The sequence below is a fragment of the Ruditapes philippinarum genome, unplaced genomic scaffold (genome assembly GCF_026571515.1).
Source record: "Ruditapes philippinarum isolate M1 unplaced genomic scaffold, ASM2657151v2 ctg51_1_1_1_1, whole genome shotgun sequence".
Lineage (NCBI taxonomy): Eukaryota > Metazoa > Mollusca > Bivalvia > Venerida > Veneridae > Ruditapes > Ruditapes philippinarum.
The window spans coordinates 285,892-303,666 of record NW_026866950.1 but is presented as its reverse complement, the minus strand read 5'-3'; the positions used below and the strand labels follow the sequence as shown (position 1 = coordinate 303,666).

Below are 17,775 nucleotides of genomic sequence, written 5' to 3'. Positions count from 1 at the left end.
GACCTGAAACCATATTGGAATTTGCTGAGAATATCATGCTTATCGTAGAAAGACATGATATTGGAGACAATTATATGCTCCATTAGCTTAGAGGCAATGCAGGTTAATAATATAGGCCTGTAGTTACTATAGGCTTACATTTTGGGTCTTTCTTATAAACAGGGGCAATGACTGCATGCTTCCAGTCACGAGGGACAGTACCAGTTTTTAAGGAGATTTGGAAGATGTGTGTGAGAACTGGGTCAATTTCAGTATGAAGTTATTTCAATTACCTTGGGGATAGCCGGTTGGGGCCAGAGGCTTTGCTTAGATTTAGGCCTTTCAGGAGTTTCATTACTCCTTCCTCTGTTATGTTGACATTTGGAATTTTTTATATTTTTTGTGGAGTGAGCAATTGTTTGCACGACTGATTTAGATTTAATGGTTGGGGCGGGAGAAGACAGACTCAAATTGTTTATTTAGTATGTTTGCCTTCATTTTAGGATCAGTAAAGGTTTTACCATCACTCTTTAAAGGTGCTACTCCACAGTTTTCAGTTTTGTTTGATTTGATGAAAGAGTAGAACTTCTTACTCTTTCCTGGTTGTGAATCGTTAGAGAAAATGACCTTGTCTAAGTTCAATCAGTATGACTTATTTCTTTTTGGATTTTGCTCCTAAGATTTTGCTAAGCAGGTCCATGGAGTGGGGTATTCGACGGTTTAATTTTTGAATACAGTCGATCACGTTTCCTAATTTGGCCAATGATGTGTGTAAGTAAAATAATTAAATAACAAAATATATATAATATATATATTCCGACAGAATTGATATTGAATTTTGTAGACAAGTTAATTAAAGAACAAAATATGAAATGAAATGTCAAAATAAGTAATTTTTTTATTTTGCATAAAGCAGAAGCTAGGTGTCACCCCGGTACGGAATTATACCGTGCTAGAAAGTATAGTTCTTTTAAATATTTGAAGTGGCCCATTCAAGTCATCCTTGGTGAGCCTGATTACATTTTAAGTATGTTTTTGTAAATGTGTACATGCAGTTTCATTTCTGAGTACTTTAAAGGTTGTTTTTTATCTTTGCAGGATTTCATTTCTTGGTGGAAGATTTCAGGAAGTACCATATACGCCAACATACACCCCAGTTGTTATTTGGTTTATTTTTAGTGCTTACGCAAATTAAAAGCTGCAGAGAAAGTCCAAGGGCTAATTAACCTGATACATTAACCTTGGCCTTTATATGCTAGTACAGTATTATTCCATGAATGCCGGAATGGGCAGCTCATATATATATAAATATATATGTACACAAAATAGAAAATATAACACTAATTGATGTATTATTTTTTTGTGCTAAATTTAGTTGGGTAGTATTGTTGTTGAAAGTTTTAGCCACCAAATGCCTGTACGGGATATGCTGTGTTCAGAATTTAGTCTTAGAATGATGTGATGGATTTACTATAGGATATAGAGTACGAAAGTTAAGTGGGCCGTCTCTAGTTGTATATACCGGAGTACCGTATACACGGTCATTATCAACGCTTTGAACGAAATGAAAATAATTTCATAGTAAAGGTAATTTAGAAGTTACAGCAATATTGTGCAATGCTTAAATTATTCTTACATGTTCATTTTTAATTGTGGCCACGGCAATCTGAAGCTACAAATTGTTCTAGCACATGATAAAAGGTGCAAGCCCAAAACAAATTATAACGATATCTTCGGATGTTCACTTTCGGACAAACTAATTACATATAACCCATTACTGCATGAGCATTTTGTAAAATTTGACTGATTTCATTGAAAAGCCTCCTGTTACAAGTTCAAATTGCTATGAAAATATAAAAAAATGCTTCAATACTAATCAAACTTGGTACAATTGTTGACTGGACCATTGCCTATGTAACGGCATGAACAGTCATAAATTTCCGGTATGCCTAAAGTACGAAAGTGAGATTTTTGACGAAAGTGAGCGGAAGTGAGCGAAAGTGACTTAAAATTTGAATTGTACGGTTTTAATAGAATTTTACGGTGAATTTTCTGTTTGTAGACGTATATTATTAGCAACTTATAATATTTCTCTTCAAAAATAATCCCTATGATGATTTAATCGCCATTTATTTGCACAATTTCTATACACAAGTTCTGAGACCTTCCTTTCGCTCACTTTGGAAAATACAAAAGTGACATGTAAAATATTACATATAGAGTTTAAATTGAAATTAATACTAAAATTGCAGTTTGCAGACGTATATTTTCAGAAATATATAATATTTATTTTCAAAAATAATCATTATGATGATTTAATCACCATTTGTTTGAATAATTTCTATACACAAGTTCTGAGATCTTCCTTGCGCTCACATTGAAGAATACAAAAGTGACTTGTAAAATATGAAATAAAGCGTTGAATTGAAACTAATACATATATTGCATTTTTCAGGCGTATATATAAATATCAAAAATTAATATTATTTATTTTCAAAAATAATCATTATGATGATTTTTACCCCATTTTTTCTACATAATTTTAATATATACAAGTTCAGCAATCTTCCTTTCGCTCACATAGAAAATACGAAAGTGACCTCTAAAATATCAAATATAATTTTAAGTTTAATTGAAATATAGTGTTAAATATCAAATTATTAATTTCTGAAAATATGTATACGTTTAAAAACTGCAATTTAAGTACATTTTCAATTCAAACTCTATATTTGATATTTTACAAGTCACTTTCGTATTTTTCAATGTAAGCGAAAGGAAGATCGCTGATATTGTATATAGAAATTATGCAAAAAAGTGGTATAAAACTATAAATCATCAAAATGATTAAATTAGAAAATAAATCATATTAATTTCTTATAATACACAAACTGCAAATTTAGTACATTTTCAATTTAAGTATTTTTCTATGCAAGAGAAAGGAAGATCGCTGAACTTGTATATATAAATTAGGCCAATAAATGGCATGACTATGGTTATTTATTATAATATATATAATAAGTTGCTAATAATATACGTCTATAAACAGCAATTTTACTGTAAAATTCTATTAAAACAGTACAATTCAAATTCTAAAAATCACTTTCGCTCACTTTCGTCAAAAATCTCGCTTTCGTATTTTAGGCATACCCATAAATTTCCTGTAACCATGCCAACAAGGGGGCATCTCAAAATTGCAGAAAATCAGTATTTTGTTTTGAGTTTTTCAATCAAAAATTATTTCAAATTGCTGCAACTTCGCAATGGATTGAGACAGAGTCAAAGGCTTTTCAGCGTTTGTTACATGTTACCTTATGATCAACCTGAGGTCATTTTTAGCCCCTCATAAGTCCAAAATCTTCTTGGCGATGAGAGGGGGCTACCACCCCCCTTTCAAACTCCCTTTATAAGGGGCACATCTCTCCTCTGGCACCCCCCTAATGAAGTTTTTTTATTGTTGTAGCTGCAGAGGTGTGTTATTACATAGATGTAACATCATAAAATATTTGTGAAGTTTGGATTGGACGACTACTAATTCTGTAATTTTGTAAAAAAAAAGAAAGAAGAGAAGACAGTTTCCAAATGATATCTCATTCTAAAAAGCATTACAATTGAAAAAAGGCATATAAAGACTAAAGTCTCTAAATTTTCAAATTAGAGAACCTGTCATGTTTCTTTATCAGAATTTTTATGTATGATATTGCATGCAGTACACTTGCAAAGAAACTTAGAAACTTATATGAAGTTTACATTTTTATATTTGCAGATGCCACGAAAGAAAGGATGGTTCCGTGCTAAGAGAAAGGCAGAAGAGCAAAGTGTCACGGAAGTCGTTGACAGCTATGATCATGAGTACTGTTCAGTTCCAAAGAAATCCACTTCAGACTTTTATCATGATTACCATATAATAGAGACTGTTAACCTTGAGGATACATCTGAACTTTTCTCTTTACATTGGCATCTGGACAGGGAGTGTGAGAACGAAGAACCTGATGTGAAACCAGTACATGATGACACAGATGTTGCTGAAATGGTTGATGTTACATTTGATCATTTTGAAAATATGTATCATGAACTTACAAAACTTGTTCAGAGTCCATATATAATTACAAAATGCGGTGATGTTATCAAGATTATTGAGATGTACTACAGTGCAATGAAACTATGTATTATTATTAAGAAAAATCTAACAATGCAGTTATATGTACATAACCGTCTAGTCTCAAAAGGTAATACTGTGTTTGATGGAATCATTGAGGGAAATCTGGATGTTGCCACAGTAATGAAATTTCTAAAGTTCTTGAAAACCTCTCATGTCTGTGTTGGAAACCCTGAAGCAGAATATGTGAATCTTTTGTCAAATGGTTTTGAGCTAAGTGTTGCAGGAGATGGTGTAATTGCATATTTAGAGCAGGACTTTGGTGCTAAGAGTAAACTTGGGATATATTACTCAAGTATAAGGTCTCTCGATTGTGATTTAATCCTTTACACAAAGGGTGAAAGATGTATTCATTGTAGCAGGACACGTGCTGTTTTAAGAGATAGGGAGTACAGACGAAAGGAGAAAGAATCAAGACCCCAAAAAACGTATTTAAAGTCTAAAACTAATCATTCTCAGATGGACAGAAATCAATTGTTGTCGAAACTCGAGGAACAAAAAATCGTAATTAAAGATTTACAAAAGGAAAATGCCAGACTTGTAAGAAAAGTGGAGAAATATAAGCAAGAAGAAGAGCGGGTTAAAAAGGATAAAGAACATTCATTAGAACTTTCTGAATTGATGTCATCTTGTGAAAGTGATGTAATGAAAGCATTCCCGGATTCTATTTCTTTACAAAGACAGTTTTGGGAGCAACTAATGAAGGAGGCAAAGAATGGGAAATGTGATATGAGATGGCATCCTCTAATTGTCCGATGGTGTTTATATTTACGACATAGGAATAATTGCGACAAAGTGGATTTTTAAAACTCCCCAGTTTCTGTACCCTTTTTGACAATAGACCATAATAATGTGTCATTACTCTCGCGTAAAAAAGAACAAAAAAGGACTAGAAATACATTAAAAAATTTACTTGACAAATAAAAAAAAGTATTTTTTATCAACGTTGATTCGTTGAATCGTCCTTAAAGGTACAATATATAATATAACGCAAAACAATAAATAAAATATTACTTGAGGCTTGATTTTTCATTTTATCAGTTGTAATACATTGTACATTTATCTCAAAGGAGCTCCACTGAGGTCAAAAGCCTAAAAACATAAAATTTGAAATTCTTACATAGATTTAAATAAATTCTTACAAAGGAGAAATCTGCAAAGAATAATGAAAAAATATACTAAGAATGAAATGGATTATTGATCTTGCCCATTTTAAGTGAAAAGCATTGCAACCTTTTCCTTTTTTGAATAACGAAAATAATTTTTCTGAAAAACAAAAAGCATTGAGGGAAAGATTTGAAAATTTGCAGACAAGTTACTGGTTGTGGCCTACATCAAATGGTACACAAATCTTATATTTCAAGTCCTGTCATGTCAAAAAAACTCGGTGGATTCCTTTTAACGGGACCGGAAAGTACTCCAGTCTATATTCCTGAACATTTGTATAATAAATTTTTAAAGGATAAAATGTAGTATGAAACACAGATTTTGGCCTAATCCATCGATTAGTAACACAAAAATCATTAAAATGGATTTTTTCATGTATTTTAAAGATTAATTTGAGTTCTCTATGGTGCTTTCTGGTTATGACTTGATACCGAGAATTGATAATGTTAGTGGTGGAGCGGGTTTGACCTAGTAAACTATGAAGAATATATAGGCTGTAGGCTCTCCATAATGTAAAACATTACTAACGCTAAAGTCGCCATCCCTATAGAATGTTATCCCATCCCATCAGGGATACCTTCACAACATGCCCAAATTATGAGCTATATGTCCAGACTGATTTCTACGAATTCACATCAACTTACCCCTAATATTGTTTCATTGCCCAGCTTAACCAGTCCAATATGACTGTTAGCCATATTGAGAATATTTCACCCTGCTTTTACTTTTAACAAACCCTATACATTTCCCTGTCTATTTTAAATGTGTATGATATTTAACATACGTCTCTTTTTTTTTTAACACCTTTTGACTTTTCTTAAATTTTTTCAGTGGCTTGACGCGCAAAAGGGAGGTGTAAAATTTGAAACATTTTCCGATATAATTTTACTGTTGTTAAATTTTATAAAGATATTTCATAAGATATTGCTTTATATCCTTACACATCCGCTGTAATGAGAATAAAAATTCTGGAAATGGGAGGTCACATCAGTGCTTGAATAATTTAGATCAATTGAACTCTGTTGGGACCAAATAAACTCTACGCAACATTGTCATATTTTGAGGATAATGTTTGAAATAAAACTAAACTCTTTATTCTGTGTTCTGTATATTTATTGATAAAGCAATAATTAAGAGATGTTATTTCTTTAGCTACTGCATTAATACATACATTCCGTACTCGTTTTGTTGGAAATATAAGAATGATTGTAAAACAGTAGATCTACCAATTATGATCAAAACATGTGTGTCAAACATGTGTGCCAATTTACTTGTGAATATCATTTTTAAAACAAGAGTGAAAAAGATATTTTAGCATCACACAAAAAATTGGATGCATCCGAAATTCGAAAGTTCAAGCAAAATTGAGTACACAGTTGACTCTTATAGTTGTATTTAAAGTTTGTCCAAAAAGTTTTCAAGAGCTGGTATTTCAACATTGAGACCCTTCCTTTGACGTATATCAGCCACGATCTCGCCGGCTTTAGATGACGCGTCTAATGGATCACCAGGCAGAAGTTGCCAATGGTCGAACAAAAACTGCGGGAAAGCTTGGCCGCCAGTCTCGCCACGTAATTCGCCATTGAAACCAAAAGACTCATTGACGGGCATGTATGCCTGTATAGTGCACATAGGTGTTCCTTCTTGAACTTTTTGGTCGACGATTTGGCCTCGTTTCCGCGATAAAAGATTGATCGCAGAGCCCAGACATGTCTTTGGGCACACAACATCCACCAAATAGACGGGTTCAAACAGCTTTGGTTTCGCTGTTAACATGGATGCCAACATGACACGCCGTGTGGCGGGGATTATCTGCGCACCGCCTCGGTGACTCGAATCACCTTTAAAGTGAGCGTCTTGGAAATTGAATCGGACACCTCTGACCGTACTTTCTGTCAAAACACCCTGTAATAAATGTTCAAGACATTTAATCACCTTACAAAATGAACAAAATATCAACAACAACAAAAACTAGTTGAAAAGTCACTTGCAATATCAACTAATTAATGTTTAACTTGTGAGTCAATCAATTAGGTTTCTTTGTATATACATGTATATTATTTGAAAAGTCATTTGGAATATCAACTAATTAACGTTTTACTTGTGAGTCAATTAGATTTCTGTAAAAATATCTTTTAAAAAATATATTATTTGAAAAGTCATTTGGAATAGTAACTAATAAATGTATCAAATGTGACTAAATCAGTTTTCTGTAAAAAGGACATAGATATGAAAAAGTTAAAAATATACCTCTGATGAAGCCCACTGGAACCCGGCAACAACCGTATCCTTAATCTCATGAAGATTCTGAACACCTTTGCTGCAGTCTACCAACATATTGGGACCCGAGCTGTTAGGACCGAAGCACCAAATCTTCTTTGATTGAGTCTGATCAAAGTTATAACAATCAACAAGGCGTCGGCTTCTCTCTTTAACATCATCCGTACTTTTTATCGTTCCCTGAAATAATCAAACAGTTAAACTGTTACTGAATCATAATAATAATAAATGAACACATCCGTACATATACATGTAAAATTGAACGCATCTTTCCTGGAGCATATAAATAAAAATAAGGTCCAAAACACCAAGTTGATAAAAATACGTTTACTTGAAGTTCTGAAGCAAAACATTATATCGCACAATTGAAATATAAGCACAAACTTCTGCTTTTCAAGCTAGCAATAAAAATTTCACAAATTTACAATGATAACACTACATTTACATAACTTGTAATCTCAGAAAACCTACTTTTTCTATGTCGTCTGCGAGACCTGCCGGAAGTGGTTCAGCTGTCATGTATAACCGACAAAGCTTGTTACCCGACTTAGCTAAACAGAGACGATCTGACGGCTCACTAACAGTCTCTTGGTAACTTACAAGAGGTTTAGATTTCTAAAATTAATAAAACAAAGACGATGTTATTCCACTGTTACACAAACTATTTGCTAATAATAGGTTGCAACATATACTCGTAGTCCTATAAAAGAACAAAAACAGTTTCGAACAGAAAATGAGAATGTATACAATGTACATACAGAAAACGCATGAAAAGGCAATATAAAAAAGAACGATATATGTACTGAAACTAAATAATTGTACTTTTTGTAACAACACATGTCCATCCATATACAGTGTACTTAACATTTTTTATTATTATTTTTTTGTTACTTTATGTAAATTTTGATTCACCTTGATTGCAACTCCTGCATGCTCTTCTTCTAGATCTTGTAAACAGACCTCCAGATGTAACTCGCCTGCACCAAGCAGTATGTGCTGACCATTGTCCACTAAACACTGAAATATGAAAGCTATAAAATAGATCTTATACATCAATATCCAATGATTAGCGATACCATATCAGGCCTTTAAAGGCTTTAGTGATATTCAGATTTTCAGAACAACTTCTTTAAGTAACAAGATGTTTATATGGCTTTGTTGATCTTACTTTAAAAGATTTAAGGGGGGAGCAGAAGCAGTATGAATTAGACAAAGATAATTTATAAATTTAAGTCATAGAAACAAATGCTTTCAATTACCTGCACCATTGGGTCAGCTTTACAAAGTCTCTTCATCCCTTCTACCAGTTTAGGCAGATGTGCTGGATTGACAACATCTACCGCTACTCGTACAACTGGGCTCACCGAGAACTTCATCACCTTTAGGTTGTGCGCCTGTTCGTATGTACTAATCGTTCCCGTCTTAACCAAATACTTGTCAATGCCTACCAGTCCACAAATGTTTCCTGCCGGGACGTCATCTACTGACATTACACTACCGCCAATCATGACAAGTGTTCTGTAAAATAGGAGATAATCAACATGATGCCGTGTCAGTCGGAATTTTTGCAATATTGAAACATAGCAATTTAGTTCTACTGAGAAAATACGAACTTAAGTTTAGAAAAACCTCACGCGCGGCATAAATCACATTTTTGTTGTCTCCGAGATTTAAAAACATCCCTGATTGTTTATTTTTATCCTAATTATCTTCTTTGACAACTCACCTTTGGATACTCTTGACATAAAGGTCCGTCTGCATCTTGTTTCCCGGTTTATAATCGGGACCCATTATTCGCACTTTCATTCCCGTTGCGGCGGTACCGGAGAAAACACGAGCTATGGCATAGAATCTTCCTTTGTCCGATGAAGGAACCATCTTGGATACATAAACCATGAGAGGTCCATTGGGATCGCATTGCTTCATGCCTGAAATAGAATATCAACCGTTTAGTATTTAAGTAAATTTCAATAATTTTAAAAGACGCTTTTTTAAATTATTGGCCAGATTGCATTTCTGAAAAAGGTAATTATATGGATCTCATTTGATCAACAAACTTAAAACATCTTTTAAGCAAAAAGCATATTCTATAAATAGTGTATTGTCATGAAAATGTATTAAAGTATATTAAAGAAACGTTTCGACTTAGTAATATTGTATTACCTGTGGCTGCCGGGTCGTCAAGAGGACCTTCGTATAATATCTCGGTCCGGTAGCGTTGAGCTACTTCTGGTGAGGGTAAATGGTTAACAATCATGTGCAACATGGCGTCTGCTGCGGGCAGCCATTTCTTCATAACGCATCTCATGAATGATTTTCCTTCAAGTTCAACATCGTCTTTTGTCAGATGTAAGCCAAGTTTCTTTGTTATAGCAATTACGCTCTCTTTCTGGTTTTCTTTGCAATCACGTAATACCTGTAAAATGTGTAAAATGTTCAATAATTGTATGAACTTATTTAGGTAATCATTGATATATTTGTTTGGTAACATAAGTAAATCAAAGTTCTAAAATTCACGGTATAAAATGATCTAGATATATTGATTTATAATTCAGCCATCTTAATTAAGTTTGAATATGACACACTCGGCAATTGCAATATCCTTTTCTCAGTAAAAAAAAATCAACTAATGAGAAAAAACAACAAGAAAAAAGCAACAACAAAAACATTAACAACAGCAACAAAAACAAAACAAACACATCACATATGATTATCATTTATGGGACGTGATGGTCTTAACAAACATTGTCGTCTGCAATGTATACCTTTATGACGGGTTCAAGGACGAACTTGCTGAATCCTCTTTCACTGCCCTTTGACGGAACCTTCGTCCATTTCTTCTCCTCCGAATTGTAGAAATTATCTCCCCACAGTTTTTCATCATTTTCTCTTTCTTTATCTTAAACTTTTCAGCATACATCTGCGCAAACTGGTCGAGGTTAAAGCCCCAGCCATGCAGTCCGGAACCGAATGCAACGTTTCCCTTGGCCGGATCCAGCTGAAAGTAAGGTAAAAGAACCCATTAGTGTGAGAACCTTTGTTACAATGTACTAAATTAATTGTAATGATTTAATTAATTTAAGACTGCATTGACGAATTAGAGCTTATAAATAAAAAGGTGATGTAGATATGTATATTTTTAAATAGATCTCCTTAAGAAAAGAAAAAAAATGTGAGAAGACATTAACAATACATACCATGATGTCCCCCATTACACCACATTCTCCACCATACGTTGCCAAAATAACGTTAGCGTTCTCAATTGTTCGGGAAAGTGACTGGTAAATTTCTTCATTCGTCAGCTGTACTTCGAACACTGCCCGGTCCATTTTGTTGATCATTAAGACAGGCTTTATCCTCTCCGTTAGTGCTTGGCGCAAAACCGTCTCTGTCTGTACGCAGACACCTGTCAGGCAAATGGAACATAAACATAAGTTTCATTACGTGAACAAAATTTATAATTGAAAGATTAATTGAAAAATTAAAACATTTTCAAGTACTATTTTGCACAATTATCCTTAAAAATAAAGAGGGAGAGAAATGAGCGCGAGCTTAAATTCGTCTTTCAAAACACATACTTCAGTAGATGGAAGCCAGTAACTTACCTTCAATACAATCCACAACAACCATTGCCCCGTCGGCAATACGCAGTGCCGCCGTCACCTCAGAGGAGAAATCTACGTGCCCGGGGGAGTCAATGAGATTGACTACAAGAGACCTACCCTCCGGGACCTCCTCGGTGACGGGTCCAGTTGGGACATCAAGCTCATAGTGCATCGACACGGTCCTGAAATGATATTTAAATGTTTTAAACTTTAAAAGGGTAAAAGGTTAATAACTATAAAAGTGACAAACAATTTTTATTTGCATATGCATGCATTACATAATATCGAAAGTACAAATTGTTACATTGTTTTTAGAAAGCAATATTAACTTACGTAGATTTAATGGTGATCCCTTTAGTCTGTTCATCCTTGCGAGTATGAGTAGCTTTCTTGTCCCCAGCCTGGTCCATGGAAATGATCCCGGCACGTGCAAGGAGAGCGTCCGTCAGCGTTGTCTTTCCGTGATCCACGTGCGCAATGACCGCCATGTTGCGGATATTGCCACGCTGACCCATCGTGCGTCGCATGTTCTCTATGTTCACCTTTAAAAAAATAAGATATGTTTTATGGTAGGCAACCAACTAACGAATCTTCTAGGGTATAATGTAAAAGAGTAGTTTCTTTACCCATTTTTTTTTAATCCTCGCACATATGATTTAAAACAGATAATACAAATACAATGTAATATCATTTACAAATAAAATGTTGCCAATCAAAATCTACACACAAAACGTATGCCAATTCTAGGACTCGAACTCGCAGACATCAGGACTAATTTAACCAAATCTTAAAAATGTAAGCTGTTACATCAAACTTTAGTTAGATTTAGCCAAACGTGCACATATTAGATTAAAAGGTTAAAATTAAGTTTGTATTATATTATTTCATACACGTGTACACATTTATTTATGTACATAAATAATAATGGTAGATACAACGCTTTGGTGCGGGTCTAGTCAGCATTTGTTTACAAACTAATTGATCAATATAATTGTGCGGCATTTTTAATTAGTAAACAATTATTACGAGCGGCATTTATTGATCAACATTTTTCTATATTTTTTTCCGGATCACAGATCACAAACGTTCCTCTACATAATGAACATTCAACCAAATATATAGAACAGGTTGAAAACATTGTAGGGCAATTTATATTTCTTTTTAAAGGAGAAAGAAATCTAAAAACAGTAACAGACTGGAATAGAATAGAAAAAAATCGTTCAATTCTTTATTTCATACTTATACATTACTGAGGTCACTCGTTGTAATAAGATATATGTTTAACAAATTCGATATATTGATCATTGCAAGTAGGGAGGGTTGCAGTGGTAGAGGATAACCACGTTCATGATAACGTTGACATTATATGAATAATTGCTTATTGATATAAAAAGAAATATGCGTTCGTTTTCAAAATAAATAAATAAATAAATAAATAAATAAAAAAAATAAGAAAGAGAAAAGAATGCATAACCTGCTAAATTCATACATACCATTTTATTCTGTTTAATATCTCCTCTAAGGTAACTCGGCCTGCTATAATATATCTAAGGCTTGAAGCCTCTCGGATAATCCAACTGTACTTGACAGTTCGGTGGCTCACATTTCTGTGTACCCGCTCGACAGTTGACTACCGTATTTATACTTCTATAATAACGCTGTTGCGAAATACGCGCTTAAATTAGTCACATGACCGAATAACCATAAATAGATTTCATTTGGTTGTGCAATTCTTCTATTGCGGTTATTCCCCTTCCACCCGAGCTTTCACGGATATGTATTCGTGTTTTCGAGTATACCGGAAAGTTGCGAATGATCTAAATATTGGAAAAAAATTGAATTTATTTATTTATACATTGCATATACGTTACGAAATATTTATGTACAAGGGGTAACTAATGCAGATTTTAAATATATATTTATATTACATAAAAATCTTCTTCCGAATTTAATTAAGTTAATAATTTCTTTAGCATTGTATATCATTAAGTTATATCTTCAGTCTTACATGTTTCTTATTATACAATGTCTTCTGGTTGTAATGTATATTTATGTTTTGTAAATTCTGGAAATAAATATTGTTTAAACTAAAATAAATATTTATTCGTTTGTATGTAATGAAATATATAATGGACAGTTTTTTTAAATAGATGTTCTATACACGCCGTGGCCGAGTGGTTAAGGTCGTTGACTTCAAACCACTTGCCCCTCACCGCTGTGGGTTCGAATCCAGACAGGGACTTTCGATTCTTTCATGTGAGGAAGCTTTCCAGCTAGCTTACGGAACGTCGGTGGTTCTACTCAGGTGCCCGTCCGTGCCTGAAATAATGCACGGAAGGGCACCTGAGGTCTTCCTCCACCAGTAAAGCTGGAACGTCGCGATATGACCTATACTGTGTCGATGTGACGTAAAACCCAAAACAAACAAACAAAACACGATTGTCCTAGTTATACACAAGTTTACATGCTTTTTCATTAATAGGTACTCTTAATATTTTATTCTTTTCAAGTCATAAGCAGTTAATAATAAAATCACTCAAATGCTTAATTAAAGTGGGACATTGTACCATTTTATTTGATTCCTATTTAGATAAGAAGGCTATTCAGCCGAAACGTTGGTATATTAATAAGGCATTTAAAGTATTTGCAGTTGACTACTTATTTTTTGCTATTTAAAGTTGAACATGCGATTCTATTACACAAATGAAGTATTATATACATACAATGTATATCGTATTCAAGCGTGATAGACATGTATATGTGGCTGTTATACGACTCTTAACCTAAAGGTTAAATCTTTTAAATACATGTACTAGTTAACTGTATTTTAACATCTACATGTTTGTGGTCATTCTAATTGTAAGTGGTCGTTCTATACATGTACATATGGAAGCTTGAATTGACCCCCTAGATACCGTGTTCGTGATTACTCGTGTGTCGTCATGTCGACTTATATTTACGCGACATGACGTCTTCTATCATTGTTTGGTGAGATAATAAAGACGTATGGGCAACGTTGGTTTCAAGGCATGTCGACATATTTTTTGTCAGTAATGGAGTTAATGGGAATCAATAATAGCTATGTCAACGTATTTTATCTCGACAAGCCTTGTTATATCTGCTTCTTGGAGAAAATCACCGCGTATTAAAATCATGGGCACTGTCGGAAAGACCCAATTAATATTCGGAAAGTAAACTCCTCCCACCAAACCAAAATCTTTGAATGGTTCACCCTTTGAAGAGCATATTGGTAGACACTTTGAAAGGTCATTTGCGTTTTAATATAAAATTTGGTATATGTCCGTTTCTGCAGTGCATTTTGTATATGCGTTTTTATCTAACTAGCAGTTATACCAAATAAATTATGTCAAAGGGTGAGAAAAATGTGCAGCCTGACCGGGACTCAAACCCGGGACCCTCGGAATACCGTACCGCAGCTCTACCGACTGAGCTATCCGGCCGCTTACACATCATCGCCCCGAAATAGTGAACAGTTCCGAACCGTGTCAATTATTCTAGTCAGTGCTTGGTTAGCAACCATATACTAGTATTTTATATACGTATATACATGTACACTTATCAAGACGTTTTGACACCTTTAAAATGATATTTCAGTTTGCAGCCAAATGTATTATTCTGAGTTATAGTATTGTACATATGAAATTAAAAGGAAACTAAAAAGCACGTCAGTCATTACTCGATGGGCGGGATTTTTGTTTCCGGATAATAATTATGACGTTCAAATGGTCCCCGTCCTGTTTTATAATAGACATAAGTTATGTCGACATGGTCTGATACAGATGTTGTACAGATTTTATGTTTCTCCATCAAAACCATGATACAGCACGTCATGTCGGACTAATATATATCAACATGACCACATATAAATTATCACGGACCACGGCATCTCGGGGGGTCAATTCAAGCTTCCATATGTACATGTATATTTGTGGTCATTCTACATCTATGTGGTAATCACAACAAACTTGTAGTATTTACGTTTGTTGTGATTTTTTAATCATATAGTCTAATCTATTAACATAACCATTCCTTTGTTAGTACGTAAAAGAAATTAACTGCAACAGTGTTCGATTTTTATCTGTCATGAAGCTCTCTTCAAATTAAAACAGCTTTTCTTTTTTTTTAATGATTTAAAAATATTTATTGTCAAAAATATGTCTTATAAGCCAGGCGCATTGAGCAGTTTACTGAAATTGAAAAACAACAACACTAATGTAACATAGCATCGATGTTTAAATGAGGCAACGGCTGCAAAATTGCCATGCGATGATGTGCTTTTTCAAAAACTCCGAATGCTAAAAAGAAATAGTTCATAGCTTAAGAAAATGATTTATTTTTTCATTTAGCACTGTATGTATACTGCATAATTTATTATGTGCATTACAATAAATAAAAATATTCAATGTGATTTTCATCAATAAGATATTGTTCTTGATGCAAAACTAATTAGTTAGCCTACATTATCATTTAGTATCAAGTTAACCTTTTGACAAAATTGTACCAGGAAGTGAAAAAAGTTCGTTCTTACGCGAAAGTTTGAAAATACTGTTTGTGTATGTATTCATGTAAAACCGACTATACGTCATCTCAAAGGGAAGATATAATTAAGTTTATCTATAGATATGTTCAAAACTGACGCATTTTCTTTTCAAAAATGGTGCTTTTAATATTTGGAAAAATAAGCATCACGAATGATTGCTATCTCATGTGTTATGACAAAAAATTAGTACTATTTACTCCTACTATATAGGTCACACAGGTTACCATATTGATAGGTCAACTTACTTTAATTGTACTTATTGTCTGTAGATAGACTTGGACATAGCGCCTTATCTGTACCATATGTCAAGTTCACACCGACTGAGGCAATGATGTGTCGTCTGCTAGTATAAAATCAGTTGGTTCCAGTGCGTTCACCAAGGCAGCAGACGATAAAAATGAAGTGTTTAATTATATTAGCTCTGGTAGCGTGTGCTTATGCATCAAACTTCTACCAAACTGGTAAGACTGTTTAAAATTTGGACTTTTACTTTATGATATTTTATTAGGCACATTGCATGTATGCAAGTAACCAAAATTTTGCAAGAACATACCTTATTGTCGAAAAAAAATCTTTTGATAAATGTGTATCTCGAAAGTTCATAGATCAAAATCTATTTTTAATCATGTACTTATAAAATTTATGTGTATAAAATAGATAATGATAGATTAATAGGTGAATTGCTCTTTAACTAATGCAAATGTATTTGTTTGAAAAAAAAACTGAAGACCGCTGAAAAATACTTGCTTGAAACAAAACTACATGTAAAGACATAATATATTAGTATTTTACTGTGACCTTCTATTGTAGATATCTTCAGGTGTTAATGAATTTTCTAAACAACCAGACAGTGAAATTTTCATTTTGGTTAGATACTGTAAACAAAACGACTGAAATCGAACCGAAATAATTTCAAAACAATGTAAATAATTCCAAAGCTTTTCCGTTATCAAATTCCAAACTTTTTTCTAATCAGAGCATTCATTTGAACAATAAGGTATCTAATATCCAAGTCTCTGGTGTTTTTATGAGACATTCTTTATCCTCACTAACTTCATGCCGAAATAAGCATACACTATAGAGCCTGGTCAGACTGCACGGTTATGCAGACCAGACATTATCTATACCGATGCCCAATGCTTCCAGTTAGTACATGCAACTTTAACCTTTAACCTGCAGCAAACTTCAAGTGATCAGCACTTGTCACCAATAGATAGTCAGACCAACCAGTACATGCTTGCAGAATGTCCAGGCTCTATACTGTTGGCTGACCATCTTCAAACTCCATTCTGTATATATACCAACATTTATAATGGCGGTTACAAAACTGGGAGCTTGACAAGTCCTTTACACAAATTCGGCGGTTTAATGTTAAAAGTATGAATGTGATTATTTCAGGTAAACTATGCCCCGACAATAAAGCCGCCGGTGAGAGATGGAACCCTGTAGGTACATGTATGGAGTGCTACTGTGATCATAACGGATATGGATGTTCCGGGTATGTTATAATTCATATAAAAAAAAATTTTGGTGGGAAAATGAAAGCCTGTAAATATTCACTGCCGGTATATGAATGTCCGGGAATCAAAACGCTTTTTTAAAATGCTTTTTCAGATACGATGTAAAAGAATAGTTTCCTTTTTTGTATAACGGGACAAAATCAGTGTATGCACAATCATGATTATTTATTGTTCTAAATGATTTTTTTGGGTTGAGTTTTGCATCTTCCCGGATGTTTTGCACATGTAGATGATTTTTAATCAATCTGCGTCTGAAGTCTTTAACTGACGTTTAACCATATGAGCCGCGTCACGACAAAACCAACATAGTGTGTTTGCGACCAGCATGGATCCAGACCAGCTTGTGCATCCGCGCAGTTTGATCAGGATCCATGCTGTTCGCTTACCAACTCTATTACAAGTAGAGAAACTGATAGCGAACGGCATGGATCCTGATCAGACTGCGCGGATGCGCAAGCTGGTCTGGATCCATGCTGGTCGCAAATGCATTATGTTGGTTTTGTCGTG

At 34.0% G+C, this 17,775-nt stretch overlaps 2 protein-coding genes across 2 annotated transcripts; one reads left to right on the top strand and one right to left on the bottom strand.

Moving 5' to 3' along the window:
• The first annotated feature begins 1,494 nt into the window (after positions 1-1,494).
• Positions 1,495-5,152, top strand: LOC132734301 (uncharacterized). The gene is made up of 2 exons (XM_060721012.1): positions 1,495-1,566; positions 3,743-5,152. The coding sequence occupies exon 2, from the start codon at positions 3,743-3,745 to the stop codon at positions 4,940-4,942; it is 1,200 nt and encodes a 399-aa protein (XP_060576995.1). The 5' UTR covers positions 1,495-1,566; the 3' UTR covers positions 4,943-5,152.
• Positions 5,153-6,393: 1,241 nt separating this feature from the next.
• LOC132734299 (elongation factor 2-like) lies at positions 6,394-12,839 on the bottom strand. The gene is given in 13 exon segments (XM_060721011.1): positions 6,394-7,207; positions 7,553-7,762; positions 8,054-8,197; positions 8,495-8,599; positions 8,842-9,100; positions 9,309-9,510; positions 9,746-9,998; positions 10,348-10,457; positions 10,460-10,580; positions 10,780-10,988; positions 11,188-11,369; positions 11,521-11,729; positions 12,681-12,839. Coding segments are annotated over 13 exon segments (2,517 nt in total). The 5' UTR covers positions 12,684-12,839; the 3' UTR covers positions 6,394-6,697.
• Between the last annotated feature and the right edge of the window lie 4,936 nt (positions 12,840-17,775).